The sequence below is a fragment of the Cavia porcellus genome, unplaced genomic scaffold, assembly GCF_034190915.1.
Source record: "Cavia porcellus strain 051 isolate PalLab524CR breed Dunkin Hartley unplaced genomic scaffold, mCavPor4.1 scaffold_15, whole genome shotgun sequence".
Lineage (NCBI taxonomy): Eukaryota > Metazoa > Chordata > Mammalia > Rodentia > Caviidae > Cavia > Cavia porcellus.
This window is the reverse complement of record NW_026947498.1, coordinates 47,567,601-47,590,688: the sequence shown is the minus strand read 5'-3', so window position 1 is coordinate 47,590,688 and position 23,088 is coordinate 47,567,601. Positions and strand designations below refer to the sequence as shown.

The window sequence follows — 23,088 nt, the reverse complement described above, 5'->3', positions numbered from 1 at the left end:
GCACGTGTTGCATGCAGAGCATGTCCTTCAACTGGGAGGCTTGCCACAGGTATCTTGGAAAGAGAATGTGATATTCTGCTTGCCCTGGAACAGGGATCATGAAACACCACAAAGCATACTTCTTGCAAATGTACGATCATGTATGAGTAAGTCCAGATTCTGAGTATATTTAAAGACTCCACTCCCTGGCACTGCGACAGATGTTCATGTGTTTTTGGGAATTTTATCACAATTTTTGTTACTCTGTAAAAATTTTAAAATGTCATTTTTCTTCAGATTTAAAAGTATCATGATTTATCATTATAATCAAGTCTTTCCCTTATGTTTTCAGATTTGTATTTATAAAACACAGGTACAGATGCTTTTTGTCCACCTCTAAAGCTCTGTGTTATTATTCAATAGTTCTTGAATATCCAGAATCTTTCTTCTATTGTTCTTATTTAAATCCTTGTTTCAACATCTTTTTCACATATATGGTGGAATAATTTCAGTTGTAAATTGAGAAGCACACAAACTGCTTATAGCTTGGAGTCCCTATTAGCAAGACATCCTACCACCAATGCCCTTCAACTTGAAATTTAGAAATGATTCGCTGAGCAACTAATGGGTGAGCATTTTTACTTACAAATCTGCACATGCATACACACACCACCACCACCATGAAAATAATTTAATTCATTTTACCTACCCAGTTACGGTATGCCACTATATGACTGCAGAACAGACTATGGCTTTCTTTATCTCCATAATGAGCTTAGATTGTCTCTGCTGAGATTATTCAAACATCTTGTTATTTCAGGACTGCTAGAAGATTTTAATAATGCATGATATTACCTAATAGCAATATTTAATCTTTATTATACTTAAAGTATTTAACAGAAGCTATTATTTTCTTTGTTATAGAAAATTTCCACTAATATCACTGGCCTTCAGGTTGCTTTTGTATTACTAAGAAAAGTCATCCTATAGACTATAAGAACAAGAACTTCTGTCAATATTTGTCTAATTGAGTTTCGCTGCTTTGTTTACTTTGTGGCTATAACAGAAAAATTGCTGAAACTCCATATGGTTGTGTTTTGCTTTTCAACACCTTTCCTCAACTTATGGAATCAGAACAGAGAAATTCACTTGATCACCATTTCTAAGTTATATAACTTCTAAGAATAATGGCAAATGTTACATTATTGCCAAGTTCTATGTTAAACTAATGTTCTGTATATCTTAGTATTATAGTTTAATATAATATATACCATCAACTATGAATTTTTGGAATCTTTCGAGTGTGTTGTCAGAAACAAACTGCCCTGGCTAACACAAAATATAATGTGAACAATATTGATAGCTTTTGAATAAGCCAATGTGACCCTAAAGCATTAGAATGTTTTCCACATGTAATCCATTGTCTCTGTTAAAAAGCACAGAATATGTTTAAAATTTAATATTGCCAGTTATTGATGCTTTATAATGTCTGAGAAGAATTTGCTGATTTTGCATGCATGTACCATTTGTTGGATGGCTTTTTATCAGGGAAGGCTGTACAATAGTTACAGAGCTAAGGAAGGTCATGATTCATTCAGTAGTGGCATTACAGCATGCTAGATAAGACAATTGTGTCACTGCAAGAATAAATAATTTGCTGTTTTACTGCTGAGTCATTGAATAATCATAAATTATTTTACTCTTTCAGCTGTCGAACTGAACTATATGTTTATAGTTTGGTGCTGCTTTTAATATTTATGTACATTTGTACTTCTTCTGGGCAAATACCTAAGAATGGAAGGGACAGTTTATTTGGTAACTTCCTGAGTTTTTCCAAGAGGTATACCATTTAATAGTCACACTCAAAATGTATGAGAATCTCAAATCCTTCCTAACAGTTATTATTGACAGTCTCTGAATTTTAACCATTCTTATGTGTGTGCTATGCTAATGTGGCTTTTTTTTTGTAATTTCCCAGAAGATTAGTGATAAGGATCAGGACTTTGTAAATTGTGACTTGTGGGGTAAATTCAGCTCACTATTTTTACAAATAAGATTTACTGAACCGAGGCATGCTTGCTTGTGTGCCCATTGCCACTTTTGTGAGATAATTGCAGAGATAATTAATTGTAGTAGAAAGATGTAGTTTGAGAAGCCTAAGTTATTCATTACCAAAAAATTTACTACTTGACCTCTGATGAAAACACACTATAATCCTGATGTTGAATGATGACCTTAAAATATTAAATTTGTGATGCTCTACTGAGACAAGATTTTTCTACCAGTATTTCTTTTTGTCAGGGTATTTTAAGAAGTTTAGCTTTCGAAAGTGGTATGAATTAGAATTTTGGAGAAAGTGGGGCAGCTAAAAGCAACTTCATATGACAAGTTATGTGATGCTGATGTACCAGATGTGATCAAATATACAGCAAATGTTTGCATTTGTATAAGTTTATTAAAATAAAAGACATATTAATGTTAATACCCTTCAAAATATTCCATCTTTACTTCAAATTTTGCTACTTCCTGTGTCTCTTCTTTTCAGCAAAGTATTGAAACAGACTGGTTGCCTTCTGACTCTGTGAGATCTGATAGCCTTCTCAAATAGCAGAACACATGCTTGCTTTACCTTTCTTCCATTCTGTTGGGAAGGAGTGACTAAATCTGGAGTTAATACAGGTACACTGCTAAAAAGGGAAAATTGACTTGCATAAAGTGTATTTTATCTGAAGTAGAAATTGCCTCATCAAAATCTGGTGAAGTTAAAATAAATGAAGGCCTCAATAGCATCAGCTAGAGCATTGTGATCTGTGGCCTCACTGGTCCCTGCCTTTCTTGGATAGTGACAATAGTCTCAGTGAAACTGGGAGTAGGTGAGTCCAATTCAGAGGGGACCTGAGATCCGGTTTTGAGCCTCCTCTCCTCTAAGCATGCAGAGTGATGGAAGTATGAATGCCCTCAATTTCATCATTTGGAGGAATTGAATTACATAAGCTATGAAGTCCCATTTTCAGACTATGGATAAACCACTCAGTATTTACAGGCATCAGCTTTACTACCAGATGTAAGAATAGCAATATAAAACTTAAAAGTAATGGGGCTGGGGATTTAGCTCAGTGGCATAAACACCTGCCTTGCAAGTACACAGTCATGAGTTCAATCCTCGGTACCAAAAAAAAAAAAAAAAAAAAAACCATAAAACTTAAAAATAAAAACTTCAAGTTTTTGAGAAGTGCAAAATAATAGTCATATACATAGTACTTATAGTTCTGGATACAGAGGTAAGAGATCCCCACAACCTGATATTCATGGAAGTTCTATTTTTATTGTTTTCAAAGGCTTAATGAGTGGATCTCTCTTATGTACCTATAGTGATTGAGACTGTGAAGTCTGGTTTTAACTGAAGATGGACAAAGTCAGTGTGACTTCACAACTCATGCTGTAAAGATGTGATGATAGAATTTATAAAACATAAAGCTTTCATTAATGAGACATAGAATGCAAATTGTTAAATAGATAAATGCAGTCTTCCCAATAGGCAAAATATTTTAAAATATGAAATTTTTGAAGAACAAATTAAAAAACAAACTCACAATCTTAAACCTCAGAGCCAGACATGTTTTGGAATGTAGAAATTTTGGACATGTTAGAAAAGTGTTAGACAATGTATTACATAACCTTTCAGTGAGATCTTAACCAGCAAACATTGAGTTTCCACAATGAAAAATGTGATTAGCAAATGAGACTAAAGAAATACTAAATGGACTCAGAATGGTTAAGAGTGGGTTTTGTTACTAAAAAGTATGAAACGTACTTTAAAAAAGTACAAAGCCTTTTGGATTTTTGAATGATGCCTTATATTGGTAAGTGTGTATTGAGCAATTGCTATAGGCCAGCTTTAGGGCTGTGCCTTTTTCAATAATCTTGGTAAATAATCCAGCAAAAAGGAGCTGTCATCTGTCATTCACAAATAGGAAGTTAAAGCTCAGCATGTTCACGTCATTGCCAGAGGTCGAAGTGGTAAGACGTTTTGGTGGTTATCTTCCCCTGGCGCATTAGTGATTCAGAAAAAAAGTCACGAGAACTGAAGTAAGGTCTCTGTCTTCACTTTCCACAGTCTCTCTGGAGATGGTCATCCACCTATCGCTTACCAGCTAGTGGCAGCCACCCTGTGCTGAACATCACAGTTAGATATTAAACTCACAATTGAACATCTAAGTGTCACTGTCTCACTGACCCGGTGAGCACCCAGTAGAACAAAGTCATCTTTCTCCTTAACCGTTCTCTTCCTTCTAGCACTCCTTATTTGACTGCCTTGGCTAACCCTAAGTCAAGATCCTCCCTTCTTCCTTCTCTTTCCAAACCATTTCAATGACCAAAATCTGTGGGTGTGGGGTTAAACATCAGCACAGAGGAAATGGGGGCGGGGGCTTTCAAGATTTGGTAATCCAGTTTTTCCAATAGAAAATTTAGGTCCTATCATCATAAAGTCAAAGTTTCTATCAACTGTGGAAAGACACAAAAATAAAAATTCTATCTACTTGCTCAGTAATAGATGATCAAGTATTGAATCCCCAAGATTTTTTTCTATTATAGGTTACTCTATATGTTGGTAAGTCTATTTTCTTTGATTTCAAAGAACACAGCTGTTTCCTAGATATATTTTGGGCCTTTGGGTGCACGTGCTTTGCTTTGGTTCTATGTAGCAAAATTGACAAGAAGCCTTCAGAGGACAATGCCTCCAGGCATTTACCTCTTCTGGAAATTTTTGTAGATGCAGACATGTAAAATAACCTTTTTTTTTTTCTATTGTTAGGTAAAAAGTCAAGCCTGAAAGTCCATATCAATACCACCAGTGACTCCATCCTCCTGAAGTTCCTGCGTCCAAATCCAAATGTAAAGCTTGAAGGTTTTCTCCTGGGCTATGGCAGCAATGTATCCCCAAATCAGTACTTCCCTCTTCCCACAGAAGGAAAATACACCGAAGCTGTTGTTGGTAAGGTGGTGAGGGATCAGGCTCCGAAGAGGGAGGTAGCAGGCAACGGGAATAACACGTGTAAACCTTAAAGGCTACAATGATTGGTTCTATATCCTTGGTTGGATAAAAATTTAGAGTTACAAATTACAATCCATAGAACAATTTTTAAATTAAAAAATTTTATTGCATGTAAAAATACTTGTGTTCCTTGTCATTCTACGTATAATTCCTGCCCACACAACCTACTACATATTAAAAAGCACTAGCTGAAATGCCTTGGCTCAAACCTCTGTTACATAGTTTTGTTAACATGGACAAATTTTCTTCTTGATGCCTTTATTTTCTTCAGACAGAAATTTCTTCAGACAGGTTTTTGGGTGTCTCTTCATAAGGTGCTACCTTTAAAATAAAAATAATATATAATCTTAAAATTTTATAGTATTTCCAACAAGAAAGGTCATCATCACTTTGTCATTGCTTGGACAAAATACCCAAAACACAATTTAAAGAGGAGAGGTTTAACTTGGTTCATAGTTTTCAGTCAGTTACAGTGACTGGCTGTAAGGTAGGAGAAGCATGGTGGCAGCGTCTGGCAGAGGAAAGCTGCTCCAATCATGCTAGCCAAGAAGCACAGAGTGAAAGGAAGAGGTAAAGAGAAGACTGACCCTTCTAGGTCATGCCCCTGGTGAACTGCCTCTTTTGACCAGACCCCACCTCCCAACCGCACATTCTACTATGGGTAAATCAGTGGATCAGTCCCTTGATGAGTACAGCACTCCCATGATTCTATCACCTTAAAAAGCCCACTGAACTCATGAGAATTTTGGGAGACGTTCTACATCTAAACCATAATAAGAAAAGTAAAGATTGTTACCAAATGACTGTGAGATCAGACATTTTGGAAAAATATAATGCTAAATTTGAATGCATTAGCTACACAAAAATTGAATGTTCACAAACATTCCCTATTACATCAACTTGTTTCAATAAACAGTGACCAGAAACTGTATGCTTACCCACAAAAATAGAATCAGACCTATTATCTCTTTACATCGAACATTAGAAGTGTTATTTTATTTATAGTAGATGTTGTTTGATTACAAGAGTTTGGTCAATAACAAATGTCTTTTCTATACCAGGTGAAAGACAGTCTATTTTATATAGAGAGAAGTTAAATTATTTATGAAAAGTATGTTCAGAAAACTAAAGGAAATTGTTAGCACAAAAACTGAAACTTTTTACTGTTTCAATTATGAAGTTTGATTAAATAGACTAAGAATGCTTATTTACTTATTATAGTTTGCATCCTTTAAATTTTTTATTACAGAAAAATTCAGACATACAAAGAGGGAGAATATTGTCCTGAGCCCTTAGTTCTCATCATACATCTTGAATATGTATCTTTGTCTTGCTAATCTTATTCTGTATTCTTTATATATACTTTTATTCATCAAATTTACAGCACAATCAAATATCACAGTTTTTTCTGAAAAGGTTTCAATATGAATTGCCAACAGATAACAATTATTTTAAATAATGTTATGCTTTTATTATAACAATAATTCCATACTATATTTATCTATATTTAAATGTCTCTTGTGATTTTAAAACTGTAGTTTGAATCAGAAGATAAACAAGGTCTATATGTTATACTTAACTCCAACATTTCTTTCTTCCCTTTTGAATTATCACTAATTTCTAAAGAAATTGATTGATTTATTTAATTGGTGCTTTATTCTGTACTTTAAAAAACATTTGGTTCCTCTATCCCTCATATTTTGTATACAAAGTAAATTGATTTGGAGTCTGTGGTATATTTGGACTCAGATTTTTGAAGGTAAATATTGCTTTATAGATGGTACTATGTATTTCTTGGTGATACAACTGATGCAATTGATCATTTAGGATCTAAGGATCACCTAGGATCTGAAGATTGGTATAGGAGTGTTTAGGTGGTTTTAGTGTGATTTTTCTATTATAAAATTTACTGTGAAATTTTCTAGTGGTTTTAGTGTGTTTTGATGATGATGGTTCAGATACAGCATTTTATATGGTGGTTGTAAATAGTACTTTTCTAATTCTTTTATTTCCTTCTGAATTTTTAAAACATTGATAATAAAGATTTTTCCCTCTTCTTTTATCCACTTTTAAATTTTTCTTATTTGTTTTTAGGAATGGTGGGATACGTTCATTGCTAAAAGTTGATGGCCCTGTATCCTCTGGCTGCATGTGGGGAATGAGCTATGCTGACCAAACAGCCCACTGGAATTGTAAACTCAGCCCCAATAAAAAATTTGAGGGACAAAGTTTAATGAGAGGAAGACTTTTTACTGTAAAGAGGAAAAGGAAGGGGGAGAAAGGAAAGACAGATAGCTACCTTGATAAGAAAGAATCAGGGTAGGGGACTCTGGAAAGATGGAGAACCCCTGGACCCTTATTCCCAGTTGCTTTTATAAAGGATTCAGAGACCCTTTCCCCCAACCTGGCACTTGCCATGCCTGGATTGGCTTCCAGACACCTGTACCTACCAACATTTCTTCCACTGGTCTTGTGCAGTACTTTCTGTCTTTTTTATTTGTCCTTGACCTTTTTTTTTTGGTCCTGGGGATCAAACTCACTGTAGAGCTGAATCCCCGGCTCTTGACCTATCTTTTAAGGCTTTGTCTTTGAGGTGAGTGGCTAGTTAGTTACCGCATTTATAAGTGGTTAGCTTAGCATTAGTAAGCAGGTGCGTGGATATCTATTACATTCTATAATGACCCTATTGTGAATAACATAATGACATTAGAGTGAATACACATGTACATGTTGGTGCATACATGTGAATACATGCTGTCTTAAAATTAGTCCATCACAGCCCCGTTCCCCTATATTTTAATTTATTAGAGCTGGAGTTTGGCTTTTTCACTGTATCCTGCCTGTTAGAACTTTTTCTGGTCTGTTGGTACAGGTCCCAAGGCCATTTGGTACCATTCTTTATCCGTTTTCTCTCTCTTTTTCTACCTTTGCCCTTGATCTATTTCCCAGGGAAATTTCTCTAGTAAAGTTTGTTTTTAATTTTTACTACCCAGGATTAGCTAGAAGACCAAATGAAGCCCCTATTATATTTTTTTTCCCTGTCTACAGATCCTTGACTCTATAGTCCAATGATATTGTTTCTTATAATCAATAAAATGCATTGGTTTTATATATTGATAAGTTTGTGTCAATATGTAACTTATTTCTCCCTTGTGATTCTTCTCCTTGACTAGCCTGACTGTAGTTGTTTATTTACTTTGGTTAAGTATTAAGCCCTGTATTCCGCCCCCCCCCCCCACTGGAGACTGAACTTAGGATCTTCACCCTGAGCTACATGCTCAGCCCTTTAATTTTTATTTATTTTTTTTTACGCTGAGATAGGGTCTTACTCAGTCATTAAGTGGCCCAGACTAGACTTGAACAACCCACTTTCCTGCCTCAGCGTAGTGTAGATTTATATCTTATTTTTTCCTTATTTGCATCACAACAGTTTACACTGAGTAGGAAGGTAATATGCATTTGTGGCACAGCATGAAATAGACTCAAATCTATGACATATGAGCCTAGGGGTGGCAGATGTCAGAGTAGGAAACATATAGGTTTTTATGTAGCTTAAAGGTGCTTGGAAACAAAGATTCCAGAACTCCCAGGAGGCTACTCCAACTATTTTAAAAACTCTTACTTGCCCTTTAGATCACTGTATTCTTTTTATTAATCTCCTTTCTCTTCTGATATCCCAGTGGAAGTAGAAAATCATTCTTCTTACATATTTCCATTTTCATGTAGTCGTGCCATAGTAACTGTGTTTCTACTTTTATTATTTGTGTTCCAAGATAAATGTTAATTTTCTAGAACTCTGATTATTTTCACTTGTGATTGTGTTTACATTTATTGCACTTAGTTTATTGAACAGCTCAGCTGTGAATTAGCTTTCTATTGCTGGTGTAACAAATTACCACAAACTTGGTAACTGGAAAAAACATACATTTTTTATCCTACAGTTGCAGGTTAGAAGTCCAACGTGGGACTCAGTGTACTAACATCGAGTGTAAGCTGGTTGCTTTCCTTTCTGGAGGCTCTGAAAGTAAAATCTGTTTTGTTGCTGTTGTTTGGTTTTTGCCTCTTCCAGCCTCTTCAAGCTGCCGTTATTCTTCCTGACAACAGCGGGTCAAGCTCTTCATAAAGCACAACACATCACCCTGGCCTCTTTGTTTCTACTTCTTTCATTTTTAAGGACCCTTGTGTTTAAGGCCACCTGGTTAATCCAGGACACTCTTTATTTAAAAGTCATGTGATTAGCAACCTTAATTCTATGCACAACCTTAATTCATGTTGGTCATAGAACCTCACACATTCACAGGCTTTGGGGGTTAGATGTGGGCAATCCGTGGGGGGCCATTATCTTGTCTGTGTATTTGAAATTTGTGTCTCTATTCTATTCCCTTTCTGCCATTGGCTTACTCCCAGATCTTTTTCCGTTTTCTTGGTCTCTAACAGATCTGTTTTTTACAGATATGCTGTGGGCAGGTTAGCAAATTTATGATCTTAAAACAAACAGAAATCCCTTGTGTGAAATAGAAATCCTTTGCTGTGCCAGAGCAAAGAATTTTTATTTCTTTATGGAAACAAAGCATCACTTACAACTCCTAGTGTCAGTTGCTTTTATAATGCTAACTATACCTAAACATAATAAATAAATTGCATTTTGAATATAAATGTTACATGCCACACTGTCTGGTATATTTTATTTTTTAATGATTTTTTAAAAATCTTATCTTACTTTACAAGAAATTGTGATTACTCAGATATATTCAAGTTATTATTTAGTAGTTTATGTCCAATATTCCCACTAAATAATCATTAATAAACAATGCATTTTTAAAAAGAGCTATTTATCAAATACTTAGATCTTATATGCAAAAGTAAAAATATTTTCTTTTTATATCTTGGAAATTAGTGTTTGTAGGAAATTTCTGTAAAATTTGATTTAAGAGTTTTGAGGCTTATTTGGAGTAAGAAAAAAAAGTAATATCATCCCAACTGGGTAGTAACAAATACTGCTGGCCACAAGAGCCCTGCAATGATCCGAAAAAACAGATTCACATTTAATAGGTCCTCTAGGTTTACACATCCTCCTTTCTTGACTCACATCCAGAATATTCTCACTTCTGGTTTTGCTTCCTTTATATTCAGTTGCTGATAGCCAAAAGTCCAATAAAGTAAACGATGAAAATTGTTTCAACACGCACTTTTGAGACTCATGTTTTACAACATCCTACAGACTTCTGAAAATATTCTAATCAGGGTTATCTGGGAAAGAAGCCACAGCCCATCAACAGTGTAGTGCAGTTTAGGAGCTTTATTTTGCTATTCATATTGTAGAAGGGCTTTAAAAAGAAAAAAAAAAACCCTATATATTTACCATTACCATAACTTCTGACTGAAGATTGTGTCTTCCAACTAAACATTAGGAATCCTAGAATTAATGAGGGTAAGTGTATTGATTCTCCCGTTCTCACAGCTGCTAAGCTTTACACGCACTCCCCTAAGAGAGCACATTTCTCACACACTCAGTCATGAGCCTCTCACTGCACTCCCAGCTGCCACCTTGTGAATAATTTCTCAGTGATTCCTGTAGTGAAGGGGGGGGGGGACAAAATTAGTGCAAAATTAGGTAGCCATATTCATCTCTTTATCATACCCCAAGCAGATTTTCTTTTGTTACTATTATTTCAGTTTATTACTACATGTATGCAGTACATAATATTTACATTCCTTGTGTGAAGCTGGCATATGTACATAACACATCTTAATTCCTTTTCATCTCCTTTCCCTTCTCTCTCTCCCTTCCGCCAACTTTTTCAGTCCCTTCCTTTTTTTTTTGTACATGTTTGCTGTACGTGATGTTTACATTTCATGTGTGAAGTTGGTACATATATGCAACACACCCCACATCCTCTTTTTCATCTTTTGTACCTTCTCTAACTCCCTTTGCCTTTCATCTCTTGATCGCCAGGTATGTTTTTATGACAGGGATAACTAAGATTAGGAAACAAAAGAAATATCTAAGATTATGACACTGTATCCTTGGTAACAAGCAAACCTCTCTCCCATAGGCACCTTCATCTTTTGGAAATTCCAGTGGTAGAGCAGTGTGTTTCCCCATGGTGAACACATAGCACTATGGAGTTTCTTTCATTACGGTGGATTCCAAAGAGAAAACGTTATTTCTTTAATCTCTAGACTTCACTCTTTTATTCTCTCTTATTCTAATGAAGCAATTTTTAGTAAGGCCAGAACAAAAATTTTGATCTGCCCTACTAAACTGATCAAAATAAGAGTATAATACAGTTTCATTTACTTAAATTCACATCATCAAATTCAAGTCAAAATTTAGCAGTTATGCATTTGAAGTTGCTCACTATTTTATTTCACAAGGGAAAGCAATTTTCAAAAATTTTATTAAAATTGACTCAGTCATTGATCCATTTACAAATAAATATAAGTTGTATGGCTATAAGTTTTAAAGCAATTTCTATTCCTATACATTAGTAATAATCTTACAAGTTTCAACTTTAAATTTTACATTAGTCTAGAAAGAAGGAAATGCATAGTTTTTCTTCCATCGTCATAACTTTTAGCTATCTTTTTGTTATCCCTTTAGTCTCAACAGTTTTAAGCATGTTCTATTAATTTTTATTGCAGTGAAGTAAAATTTGAAATGATGACAGTTACAAATTATACCAAAGAATGAATATTACGTGGAAGGCATTTGTAGATTTACTGGAGAAAAAAAAGTAGAGATTTAAAATAACTGATGAAATTATACTGGGAAATAAACACGCTGAAGAAAGTAGTGAAAAACGCAGGAGAAACCAAGAGAAGGGACTAATACAGTAGCAGCCACTCGAGCCCACCGGGCGCCTGCTCCCCAGCAGGAGTTTAGAGGCCTGGCAAGAGGCCTTGAGGAGGGAGAGGACAGCTGCTAGCAGTCAGCATGCGGGAGTCTAAATGCAGATGACAGATGGCTGTTGCACCGGATAATTTTACTAATGTCCTCTTATCCATAGGCAACTGAAGCTCTGTATTAGTTAACCTCCTAGGGTGATCCAGTTAGTAAGCAGCAGATTCAGGATTTGAACCCAAGAAATCTGTCTTGGCAGCCTCGACTCTGAACCACTGTGGTATATTCTACAAGCCTGAAAAACTAAGGATTTTATTCCACAGTACAAAGCTCTTGGTGTTTTGCTTCCATAATGTCTTAAAAACAGTTTTAGAAAAGGCTGTGTATTATGCTTGCCTAACTCATAAAGGTTTAAGGTACGGTGGTACCTCGTTTTATGGACGCTTTTGTTTGCAAATAATTTAGTTTACAAACAGAAGCATTTGGTAAAATTTTGTTTTTGTTTTGAAAACTGCATTAGGTGACAAACATAACTGCAGCCATCTTTCCCACATGAACATGACTGTGGTCATCTTTTCCAGAATCATGGAAAGAATTAAGTGCATGAGCTGGGTTAAGATGCGTAAAGCATTTATTAAGCTTGTCCTCCTCCTCTTCTTCTATTATGTTCAGCCCTCCTGTCATGTACTGCCTTCACGGAACCAGCTCTGGCCAGTACAACAGGAAATGTTGATATCTCTCTCCATGAAAACCCTAAATACTGAAACTGTTCTTTTAGGATCCTTCTTTATGTTAATTTTTTTGATGTTTTTAATTTTGAATTTTTAACTTATTTAATGTTTGTTTGTGAAGCAGGGCTTCACTATTGCTCAGACTGGCCTCAAGCTCCTAGGCTCATGTGATCCTCCTGCCCCAGCTTCCAGAACAGCTGAGATTACAGGATTGAACTGTGACTCCTGGTGCTAAAATCACTCTTAATTAGTTGCTAGGGTTTTCTTTTGTGTCCCCTATCTACCTCTAAATTCCACCCAAACAGAAAACTTCCAGGAGCTGAGGAATCTAGGAACCTAAGAATTCTTTTTAACTTCAGTGTCATGAATTTAGAAACAGAAAAAAATATATGTGAATGAGAAAGTTTGGGACTCAGGAAGTCTGAAACAGCTGGGCACACTTTAAATTGAAATTTTACTCTTCTGTTTAAAACTATTTTCAAAATACCATCCAATTCTCAGTTATTTCTTTGGTAATGGAATTACCACTAGGGAAATATCTGGCTTTAAGTCTTCAAGATAAATCCAAACTTGTTATTAAAAAATTAGAGATCATAGAACTGTTAGATTTATTTTCATACCAAGTCCCAAAAATGATTAGAACTTAAGTAAACTTCAAAAGGAATTTTTAGAAATTGGTCTAATGAGTACCAATTTCTTAATTATTGCATGCTATTACCTAAGAAATTCTCCATGAGTTTTTACCAGGAAGAATTTTTTGATAGTAGATGAGCATATTCACCAAGGTTTGATAAAAATAACATCTTTTTAGAGTTCTGTTTTTTCTCTACTGATTTCAACTATAATATTTTCATGGTCCAATTGATCTTACCAAACAATAAACTGTCTCCAAATCTGTATTTTCATTGAAATACAATGAAATAAATTCGCAATATTTCAGTATAAAGTGCAGCAAGTTTTTCAAACGTATTATACAATGCACTGATACTAAAATCTAATTTTAAAACTCATTCTTTATTATACCTAAAAGAGAACGTCAAAATAGCTATTGGCCTTTTGGGTCACGGGCCAAAAAGATGTAACAGATTCATTGCAAGAGTCTGGCTGTTGAGAACAGTTCTTTTATGGAAAAACAGCTGCCAATAAAAAGGATAAATTAGAGGGTTAGAGGGTTGTCTAGAGAGCAGATACACAAGATATTATTTAGACTCTAGGATTTATGCTTAGATATATCACAAAATCAAGGAATACAGGCATACCAACTTTCCTGACTGTCCCTCACATTTCCTTTTAGATGCTTACTTTGACATGACGCACAGTGCACTCTGCTACGTGTGTGTCATTATGCCATGAAAGGCCAGCATGTGATTAGTCCGCTGTGTTGTTCCCTGTTGGTAGGTGTGTTTGTGTGTGCATCATGTCTCACCAGCCAAATGCAGTCTTCTTAAGGCCAGAGCTGCCTCACTTCTCCTTGTACTTCATTGTGTGTTTGACCTACAGCTGTCATGGCTCTGCCCAAAGCTCACTATGAAAGGTTCCCTGTTAACTAAATAAAAACTCTCAACGAAAAACAGCCTGCAGCGAAGGACTCCAGTAGAGAAAACAATATATTCACCTGACTTTATAGACTGACTCTGCCTAATGGAAATGTGACTAGCCTGGTTTACATGGCACAGCCATAGTTCACACCGGCTGTTTTGTGTGATTTTTAACCGTGTTTCCATTTCTCTTAGTGTCTTGGCTTAGCTGAAAAACTGTATACTTAAACCATGTATGGGAAAGAGCCTAGGATTTAATGTGAACCCAAAGTGAGAGCCCAGCCTTCTTTTCCTGCCACCAACGATGCTCTGCAATTGTAAAGGAAGGACATCAGTGTGGGTTGGCTGTAAAGTCACCTTGTTGTGTTCCATTCACCAGATGGGGCACAGATGAGCTGATCCACAAATGCTGAGGTGGACATTCTCATTGCCTATTCACTGATGATTCAGTGTTCTTGAGCACCTACAATGCAGGGTAAAGGACTGTATACAAATGAGTTATAAAAATCCCTATTGGTGCTCTGCAAAGCAGGAACTGTTTTTGCCAGCTTGTTCATCCCAATGAAGACAGTGAATCTCAGGAGGTTAAGAAATCTGCAAATAGTAGACTGACTCCAGAGCCCATATTTGGTTATGGTACTACAGTGCTTTTCCCTGTGCTCTTCCCTGTGGCATGTAAGTACTCTGGGACTTTTAAACTCATCTTAAGACTATATTTGTTCCTTACCTCCACATGGGAATGTTACTAGAGCATTTAAAAAGAAAGGAAAACATTGTGTCAATTTGAAGACTAACTTTGAATATCTTCTGAGAACTAATCTAGCCTACGTTTATCACTCAAAAGAAAAATATCCACATACAGTCCTGATTTTTCAATAATGCTAACGAAGTTCTGTGTTATTGGAAAATGTGGTTGTATGCATGCACACCCTTGCCTAACCTTAAACCAGTTAATAGACAACACCCAGCACTAAACTTCCCTGTGGGGTACACATATAAAACACAGACCAGGAAAAGAATACAGGCAATAAAGCCAACAATTTTAATGTCTCACAGATCTGCTAAACTAGGCAAGGGTGTATCCTGGCTGTTGGAACAAGTGGGTAAGAAGTAGTCTATTAAATATTCTTGAATTTTATCTTTCCATTTTATTTTGTAAGTAAGTTTCTGCCGGACGATTGCACATGTGCTGAGGATATAGAGCCTGAGTTCTTTTATCTTTGCCTTTCACTTCTCCTATATTTTGTTCTCAGTTGTCTTGTACCCCAGACGCTGGTTCCTTAGCTGTCTGGCCTTCTACTTCCCACTTCTGTTTAGCAACTTCATTTGGCCTCTGCCTCCAGCAAGGAACTGGATGTGGATTTGGGAAAAGTCAGGATATGTATACTCTATGGCAATTTCTGGCAGAATATAGTGGTAGCAGTCCCTGCACAATCTGGCAGTTCCATGTGCCTTCAGTGGGATGCTTGGAGGGAGTGAGTTTCACTCTCATTCAGGTATGCTCAGGCACAATGGTTGCAATCCCTTGGAAGTATATGTGTTGGTGGGCCTTTACCTTATGGGAAAGGGAGATGGGTTTTTTTGCCCTTGGAGTTATGGATTAGGAGTAAGACACTTTGATCCTGATGCTGCCACTGGTGGGAGATGGTCTGTTTTAGTACAGCTGTTGTTGTTGCTATAACAAAATATCTATGATCAGGTCATCTATAAAGAAAAGAAGTTTGGGCTTATATATGGCTCTGGAGGCCAGGAGGTTTAGTTGGGTGGCAGCACCTTTTGAGGGGCTCCTGCTGCATCATCAACTGGCAAATGCCTAAATACATTAGCTGCAAACCTAAAATGGACTGGGCCCCTCTGAGTCAAATTTGCTCTTGAGGCATTTTTATTAACCTTTTCCCACTCTGTAAAATGCACTTCACCTTAATGTGTATCTTCCTTTCTCACTACTTGTATGTATTTTTCTCAATTTTTGTTTGGGACACAAATATCCTGGATATCAGGCATAACAGAGATATCTGACTAGTAATAGTGACAGGTCAAGACAAAGACAGCAGAATAAAGAAAGAAAATTATTTTTGTGCCTTTAATTGTGCTTCTTTTCTCTGCTTTTTAAGTATGTGTGCCATTCTTTTATTTTGCATTGGGCCCCACATTATGCAGCTGGTTCAAAGTGAAGTGTGCTCAATAGCATTGCATCCCAAAATCTTACCAGATGAAAATAAAACTCTGAGAAAAACTCCAAAAATGTCTTCATCAATGGAACATTCTCAGATTGTCTCACCAGCTGGTGTTGTCAGTCATTTTTGCATTAGTGTTTGCTCTGTGATGTGGCTGGCTAAATATCTATTTGCCATTTATGTTTCAATATTGTCCTTGTCTGGAGTCAGTCCTCTTAGAGGGTGAGAGAAGCCAGTTTCTTTTTGAGCCTTGGGGCAGCGCTGCCTGTTATGTCAAGCTGGGTGTGGGTTTAGCATTCAACAGATTTTGTAATGTTCAATTGGAAATCATTACTAACAGTGGAGGATTTGATTTAAAATTTGTTTTCCGATTAATTTTTCCAAAAACTAGGGGGAAAAGCTTATTGACACGCACTAAAACACATAATTTTTATAAGAAAAAGGCTTTGCAAGAAAAAAGCCATTTCGGTAAGCGGGTTTATCAAAAATGAGTGCTATGATTAAAGTCTCAGTGCTTTTCAAAAAAAGACTAATTTTGCTAACAATGTGATTGCTCAACAGTTTTTTTTTGTTCTTTCTCTAAAGCCCTCGGATTCACTCATTTTTATTCTAAACTTATGTAGCAAAAGGGGAAAATAGCAGGTTCATTCAACCATGTTTTAGAACATGCTTATTGAGTGTTTCCTATTTTCTCAGGCTTAAAATACTTAAAGCTGGAACAAAATGTGGAAAGAGAGTGTATTTCAGGGCCAGCATGTTGCAGCCTGCCATGTATTTCTACAGAGGCTTAGCAATACTGTAAAAGGTGGAAGATTTCCACTAGTCTGAGAAGCTTATCTTCCTATACATAGTCTTTCAATGCACAACTAAGGACAATGTGCTGTTAATGTATCATTAATCCAAGTGATTTACTAAAAATTTATTTTTAAATTTAGTAAACATAGTTTAAACAGATTACTAAAAAGATAATAATAATATTACTTACACTGAGTTAGACTAGAAGAAATAAAAGATAGATAGAAAGGAGACAAGGAAGATATAACTAAAAATTACACTTTTAAGAAGATTTCCATTTTCAGGACTCAACTGAAGCTACCTAAGGCCATAAATGGACTCAGTTGAGAAAGTAAGGAAAAGGAACCGGATCCTAAGATAAGGGCAACTCATATCAGTATCCCTTTGGTTCGAAAAGACCACAAATTGGACCAATTAAAATAAGCAACAGGCTGAGAGAATTCAGAGAATGTTTAAATCACCTATAAAAAGTAAAATAAAAGCAAGATGAAACAGAACAAAACTCCATGGCTGTGGAATAGACTAGTCTTTTAGGGAGAGGATTGGGCTACATTTTTCTGGGCTTTCCGCCCCCTTGAGAAAAGTATAGGTGTTCCCAATTCCAAACTGTGAGTGAGCCTCATTTCTCTGAGCACCGATGCTCTGCTTTTGTGTGTACCCTAAAATCTTTTCCTAACAAATCCTCCTCATGCCTTTTACTGATGCATCCTGAAAATTCTTCTTTTGACAAATGCCCACAACCTGCTACAAAGTTGGGATAAAGTCCTTATTTCAGCTTAGGAAATCTCTTAGACCCAACCCTGTGACAACACTATTCTGTAGTCTGGTTGGACTTCTGACTGCCATGAGATTTTGCAAAGCTACAATTTAGCATATGCCTGAATACACCATAGAATTTCCCCAATTTTCTAGGAAGTACTCCATCAGTGTTTTTCTAGAAAGGGTAGCCTCCTTCCTGAAAGGCTATCAGTGATGCTTTGAGACTGCTCAAGAATCAATTGCTGCTGTTTTGGCCTTTGTATATATGTAATTACTTTATGATCATTTAATTATTGTGAAAATATTTGTGGAGGGTTTGTTTTTGTTGTTAACTGCAGAGTGACGCTCTATCACATATGTAGTGGGGCCTATCATTTTCCAGTAACTGGGCTTCAGTATGGACCCACACTGCAGTTCAAACATAGACTATTTATACCCTTTTTGCTGTCATGGTGTCAGTTTGTTATTATTGCTCAGTTCTTTGTCACCAGCATTGTGAGAATGGGTGGGGTGGGTGGGGAAGGTGGGGAAAAAGGATGGTCACACTACTGAAATTTTCAAATGCTGAGTAAGTGGCCCTTTAAACAATGAGTAGACAATTAGCAGTTCACTACCCACTTCTGCCAAGACTGACTTTTTCAGTGAGGCCTCCATTTTCCTGTTAGGGCTCAAGAGGCAATTTAAGAGAGAAGCACAGAGCCCAGGGCCCTGGCTGAGCGCTCTCTGCCTACCCAGTCTGTGCTCCTACTTGGAAGACTCTTTTCTTTTTTTTTCAGAACCAAATACTGGGTGAGAGAACTTTGCCTAAGTTGATAACACAGGCAGGTTTCCAAAGGTGTTTTTCAAGTAGACATTGCTCAGTGTCAGTGTTGATGAAACTGAAGCATGGAAGTTGTTAAGAGCTAGAGAGAAAGCTTACACACGTGCTCACTCAGTTGCAGAAGAGCTAAATATAGCATGTGGACTTACAGATGCAAATAACAATTGATATGTTTTTCTTTTATGGAGATTTCCATGAACTTAGTTTGCTTTCATATTTTGTAAATGATTTTTATTTTTCCTAGGAGTTTTATGTTGCACCATACTGGCTTCTAATTAAGATATTTATTTCATTAAATTCTCAATATTCTTTCAGCTGAGTGTAAACTGTGTCCTGCTTTTCTTTCTCTCCACCTTTTTTTTTTTTTTAACAGAAATTGTCTTGGGCCAAATTCTATCCAAAGAACTATATTATATTTAGTAGTCCTGTCTCTTGTAAACTGTGAACTTTTTGGACTCTCCTTGTTTTTTTATGACTTTGCATAATCCTCTTCAACTCAGCTTTGACTGTGTTGTTCTCAGTTACATTATGGTTTGAGATTTTGGGAAAGGAAGATATTATTACCTTAAAATATATTCAAAATAAAAGTCGAAGAAGCATTAAATTTTTATTGAATGCTTTTTTAGCTTGGAAGAATAAATCCTTTATCTCTTGACTGTAATCAATAGCTTTGCTTTTTCATAAACTGGTATCATTTTGTGTGCTAGCAAGAATGCTGGTGATAAAACATTTTCGAAATAGTTTTTTTACTGGGTTTTCTTCCAGTTCACTGAAGCTCTTCTGTTGAACTTTGGAGCGTTCACTTTCTTGACCTTTTCAGAAAATGTCAGGCAGTGGCGAGATCACATCTGTTCCCAGCCAAAGGCAATTGTCAGACACTATCAATTATGAAATGAATTTGAGAGATGGTTAAAGCTGTGGAAGCCTCTCAGTGTCTCAATGAAACACAGAATTCTGAATTTTTAATATATGATTTCTTCTAAACCAACTTACTACTTAATATTACTAACCTATTTTGATTTCAGACATAACTATGTTGCTTTTTATGTTTCTGAATCAAATTCAAACCAATAAATTCTTCCAGATTAGTAGGAACTTAAATTTTTCTTTATGAAGATTTTGGCCTTCCTACAGCCAGTTTGAGGGCTTAGTGCTCACTGTTCTTGTTGGTCTTCAAGCACCCAGAAGGGCTGAGTGCCCTCTCTGTTTTCTAAAGCAGTCATCTGCAACAGTCCTGCCATTGAAGGAGAGCAGGGTTGCAGACAACACCAGCCTTGTCCATTGGGACTCATACGCTAATGTCACCCTTCTTTCTCTCTGGGAATTCATCAAGATTTAAAACTCAACATTCCTTTTAAAAAAACACCCACCTCACAATAGGCGCAATCTTATTTTTTTTAAGCATTAAAAATACACCTAATAACTGAAAAAAGTGTTACAGACTGTGCTGCAAGCCAAGTTGAAGTACATTTTGCCATGGAAAGTTCTCTCTAGGTCTTGAAGTCCTCTAACTTTGATTGGGCCAAAAAAGACCCAGTTCTTTAAAGCACAATACTGTGATCTGAGTATCACTTCCTTCTCCTGCCAAAAGTAAAACTTACACACACTCCATGAATCTGGTCTCTAAGGAGACATTAGTAAGCCAAGCTGTCATTAGTTCAAGGAGAGAGTGGTGCTTGTAATTTCAATGACTAAGAAAGAATCAGAAAGAGGACTAGCTCAGAAGGTTGTCTCCAATTGTTTGATATGATGCATGTACTAATCAGAGAACTTAGACTTTTCTTATATAGTTCAAATCATTAGATGTTGAATGAAGGTACCACAGTAACACAAATTCTCTTAATCTAAGTTGGCAGTTGTTGCTTTTGTGTTCCTGGAAATATAGGAAATCCTGTTTATGATTGAAGAAAACAATCACAACAGAGGGAGGAGGTGTCTCAAACAAGAAAAGGAATGCGATGAATGCATCATTCATTGTTTACATAGTCTATATCTCAGCTGCTCAATTTTAAAATCTTATACAGTTTACAACAATAGAATCTTAATGTTAGATGAAAAAGTTAGGACAAATAAACAGGGAAAAATGAGGATGGAATACTCTGATGAAGTTTAAGAACAGTTAATAGAAATTTATGTATTACTTTTTACATGTTTAGTAAATGTAGATTATATTAGCAAAGGCTTAGATATGTCAAGATAAAGTCTACAGTATTAAGGAAATATTCCATCAAACTCTCATTATTAAGAATTAAGAGAGGGCTGGGGATTTAGCTCAGCAGCATAAGTGCCTACCTGGCAAGCGCAAGGTCATGAGTTTGATCCCAGGTAACAACAACAACAACAAAAAGAATTAATGTTGCAGCCAGGAATGTTGGTGTACACCTGTAATTCCAGAATTCAGAAGATTGGGACAAGAGGATTGTTCTGAGTTCCAGACCAGCTTGGGCTACGTAGTGAGTTCAAGGCCCAGATGGACTACATAGCAAGAACCTGTCTCAAAAAACAATAGCAAAAATTAATGTTGTACTTTGTCAAAAATGTTTGTAGGACCATGGAAATAGAATTACAACCACTCCACTAACATGCCTTGTTGTATGCTTGTAATATAGCAATTACTACATGATTATGGTAATATGTACTGTGGTCATAAGGTGTATGCTGCCATAATGTAATGCATTTATGTGCTGTCAGATTCTGCTTGTGAATTTTTTGCAGTTGGGAGACTATTTAAAATTTGTTTTGAGAGTATAATGTATCTTCTGACCCTGTAGAACACACTGACTTTCAAGAAACTATCATTGTGCACATTCTGATTAGTACTTTCTGTGTTAGCACCATTATAAATAATTCTAATCATCATTAGGAACTCAAATTGGGTAATGGTGATATTTTCCATTTTGTAGGTGAGGAAACTGAGGTGCACAGAGTTAAATACTAATAATACCTGAGGGAAATTTAATCCCTGGCTCCAGAATCTATTCGTACAGGTCAAGAAATTTAATAAGATGTAAAACTATGTTGTTAAAATGATGGCAGAGTAAATTTGGTTTCATTATGTTAGTCATTATGTAAGACATAATTTTAGGGGTTGGTACCTGGAATCAAACTCATGACTTCATGCTTGTCAGGCAGGTGCTTGTGTCACTGAGGTATAACCCCAGGCATCTATCCATAAGTTTAGTAGGATCATCCTGGATTAGTTTATTGTGTACAACATTGCATGGAGATAAGCACCACAGTGATAGCATTCTGAGGCAGTGGTCCCTGAAAATCAGGTGTTGCCTGAAGGGAGATGATCCAAAATAAAAAAAGTTGAATATATCAGCAGAGTAATTATGGGAAGATTATTTGCATTACTAAAAAATCTAGTAATTTATGAACAATATCAATATTTGATTTTCTTTAACAGTCCCTATCTTCTACGATGGAGCATTTTAAAGGTTAAGCAAATTAAATTTAGCTAGTTGTCAACATTGTATAGCCTTGGCTACTAAGGATGAAAACTTAAAGGTAACTGCATTCTACACAAATTTTTTTAAATTGACATTTTAATTACATACTACTAAATGAAGTACTAGTAGATTTTGGTAGAATTTCTTGTAAGACCACAGTGTGTATATTTCTAGGCAGCTACAAATCCACAGAGAGTTTCATAGTGCAGAATAGAGGTAGAAGTCCTATTTTTCAATGGTCTTACCTTTCCATGTCCGTGTTCCCAATGGAGTACAAAGACTGCTGAAATACACACTTTGGGAGGTAGTGAGTGTTTAGTGAACACTGAGAATCTATACATGTATACAGGCTCTGACATCTGTTCAAGTTTGTAATTAGTGGCAACAGCCTACACTTTATTAAAAGTGATAGTGAATATGACAAAATTATTTTTAATTGCTCATATAAACACATGGCATAGATTATGGCAGTCTCTGACTTCTTTATTTGTTGTCTCTGTAATTTTAAGTCTTTTTTTAAAAACTAGTGGGCATAAGTATATTAATCTGTAGCCACAGGCTGCAGCTGTAGATATCCAGTGTGGAAGGATGTTGAAAGAATGAGAAAATAAAGAAAAGAGACAAAAACTGAAGTCAGGTGGAGCCCTCTCGCCTGATGGGAGGAAAAGGGATTGCTCAACCACTGTAGCACCTTTATTTTTACACTCAGAATGATGATGTCAGTTTCAACCCCACTGCCTAGCAACTTGTTTCTCTGGCTGGCCTGGGCCCCTTGCTTTCTTGGATCTGGAAAAGCTTGCTTACCTGGCTTGATTTGGGCTCTGTGTTTTCTGGGCTGGCCTTGCTTTAGCCCTCACAAATGTGATCAGTCTCCAGCGTCAACAGCTCCCTACATAAATCTATATTGAGAAGGAATCAAAAGGTTAGCTCCAACAGA

At 36.2% G+C, this 23,088-nt stretch overlaps 1 protein-coding gene across 27 annotated transcripts in view; it reads left to right on the top strand.

Annotated features, from left to right (window-relative positions):
* Abi3bp (ABI family member 3 binding protein) overlaps positions 1–23,088 on the top strand; it is a 238,142-nt gene that overhangs the window by 43,267 nt on the left and 171,787 nt on the right. For all 27 annotated transcript variants that reach the window (XM_063224856.1, XM_063224855.1, XM_063224841.1 and 24 more), the window contains exon 2: positions 4,796–4,975. In XM_063224856.1, coding sequence (XP_063080926.1) covers positions 4,796–4,975 — 180 coding nt within the window. The remainder of the gene's footprint in view (positions 1–4,795; positions 4,976–23,088) is intronic.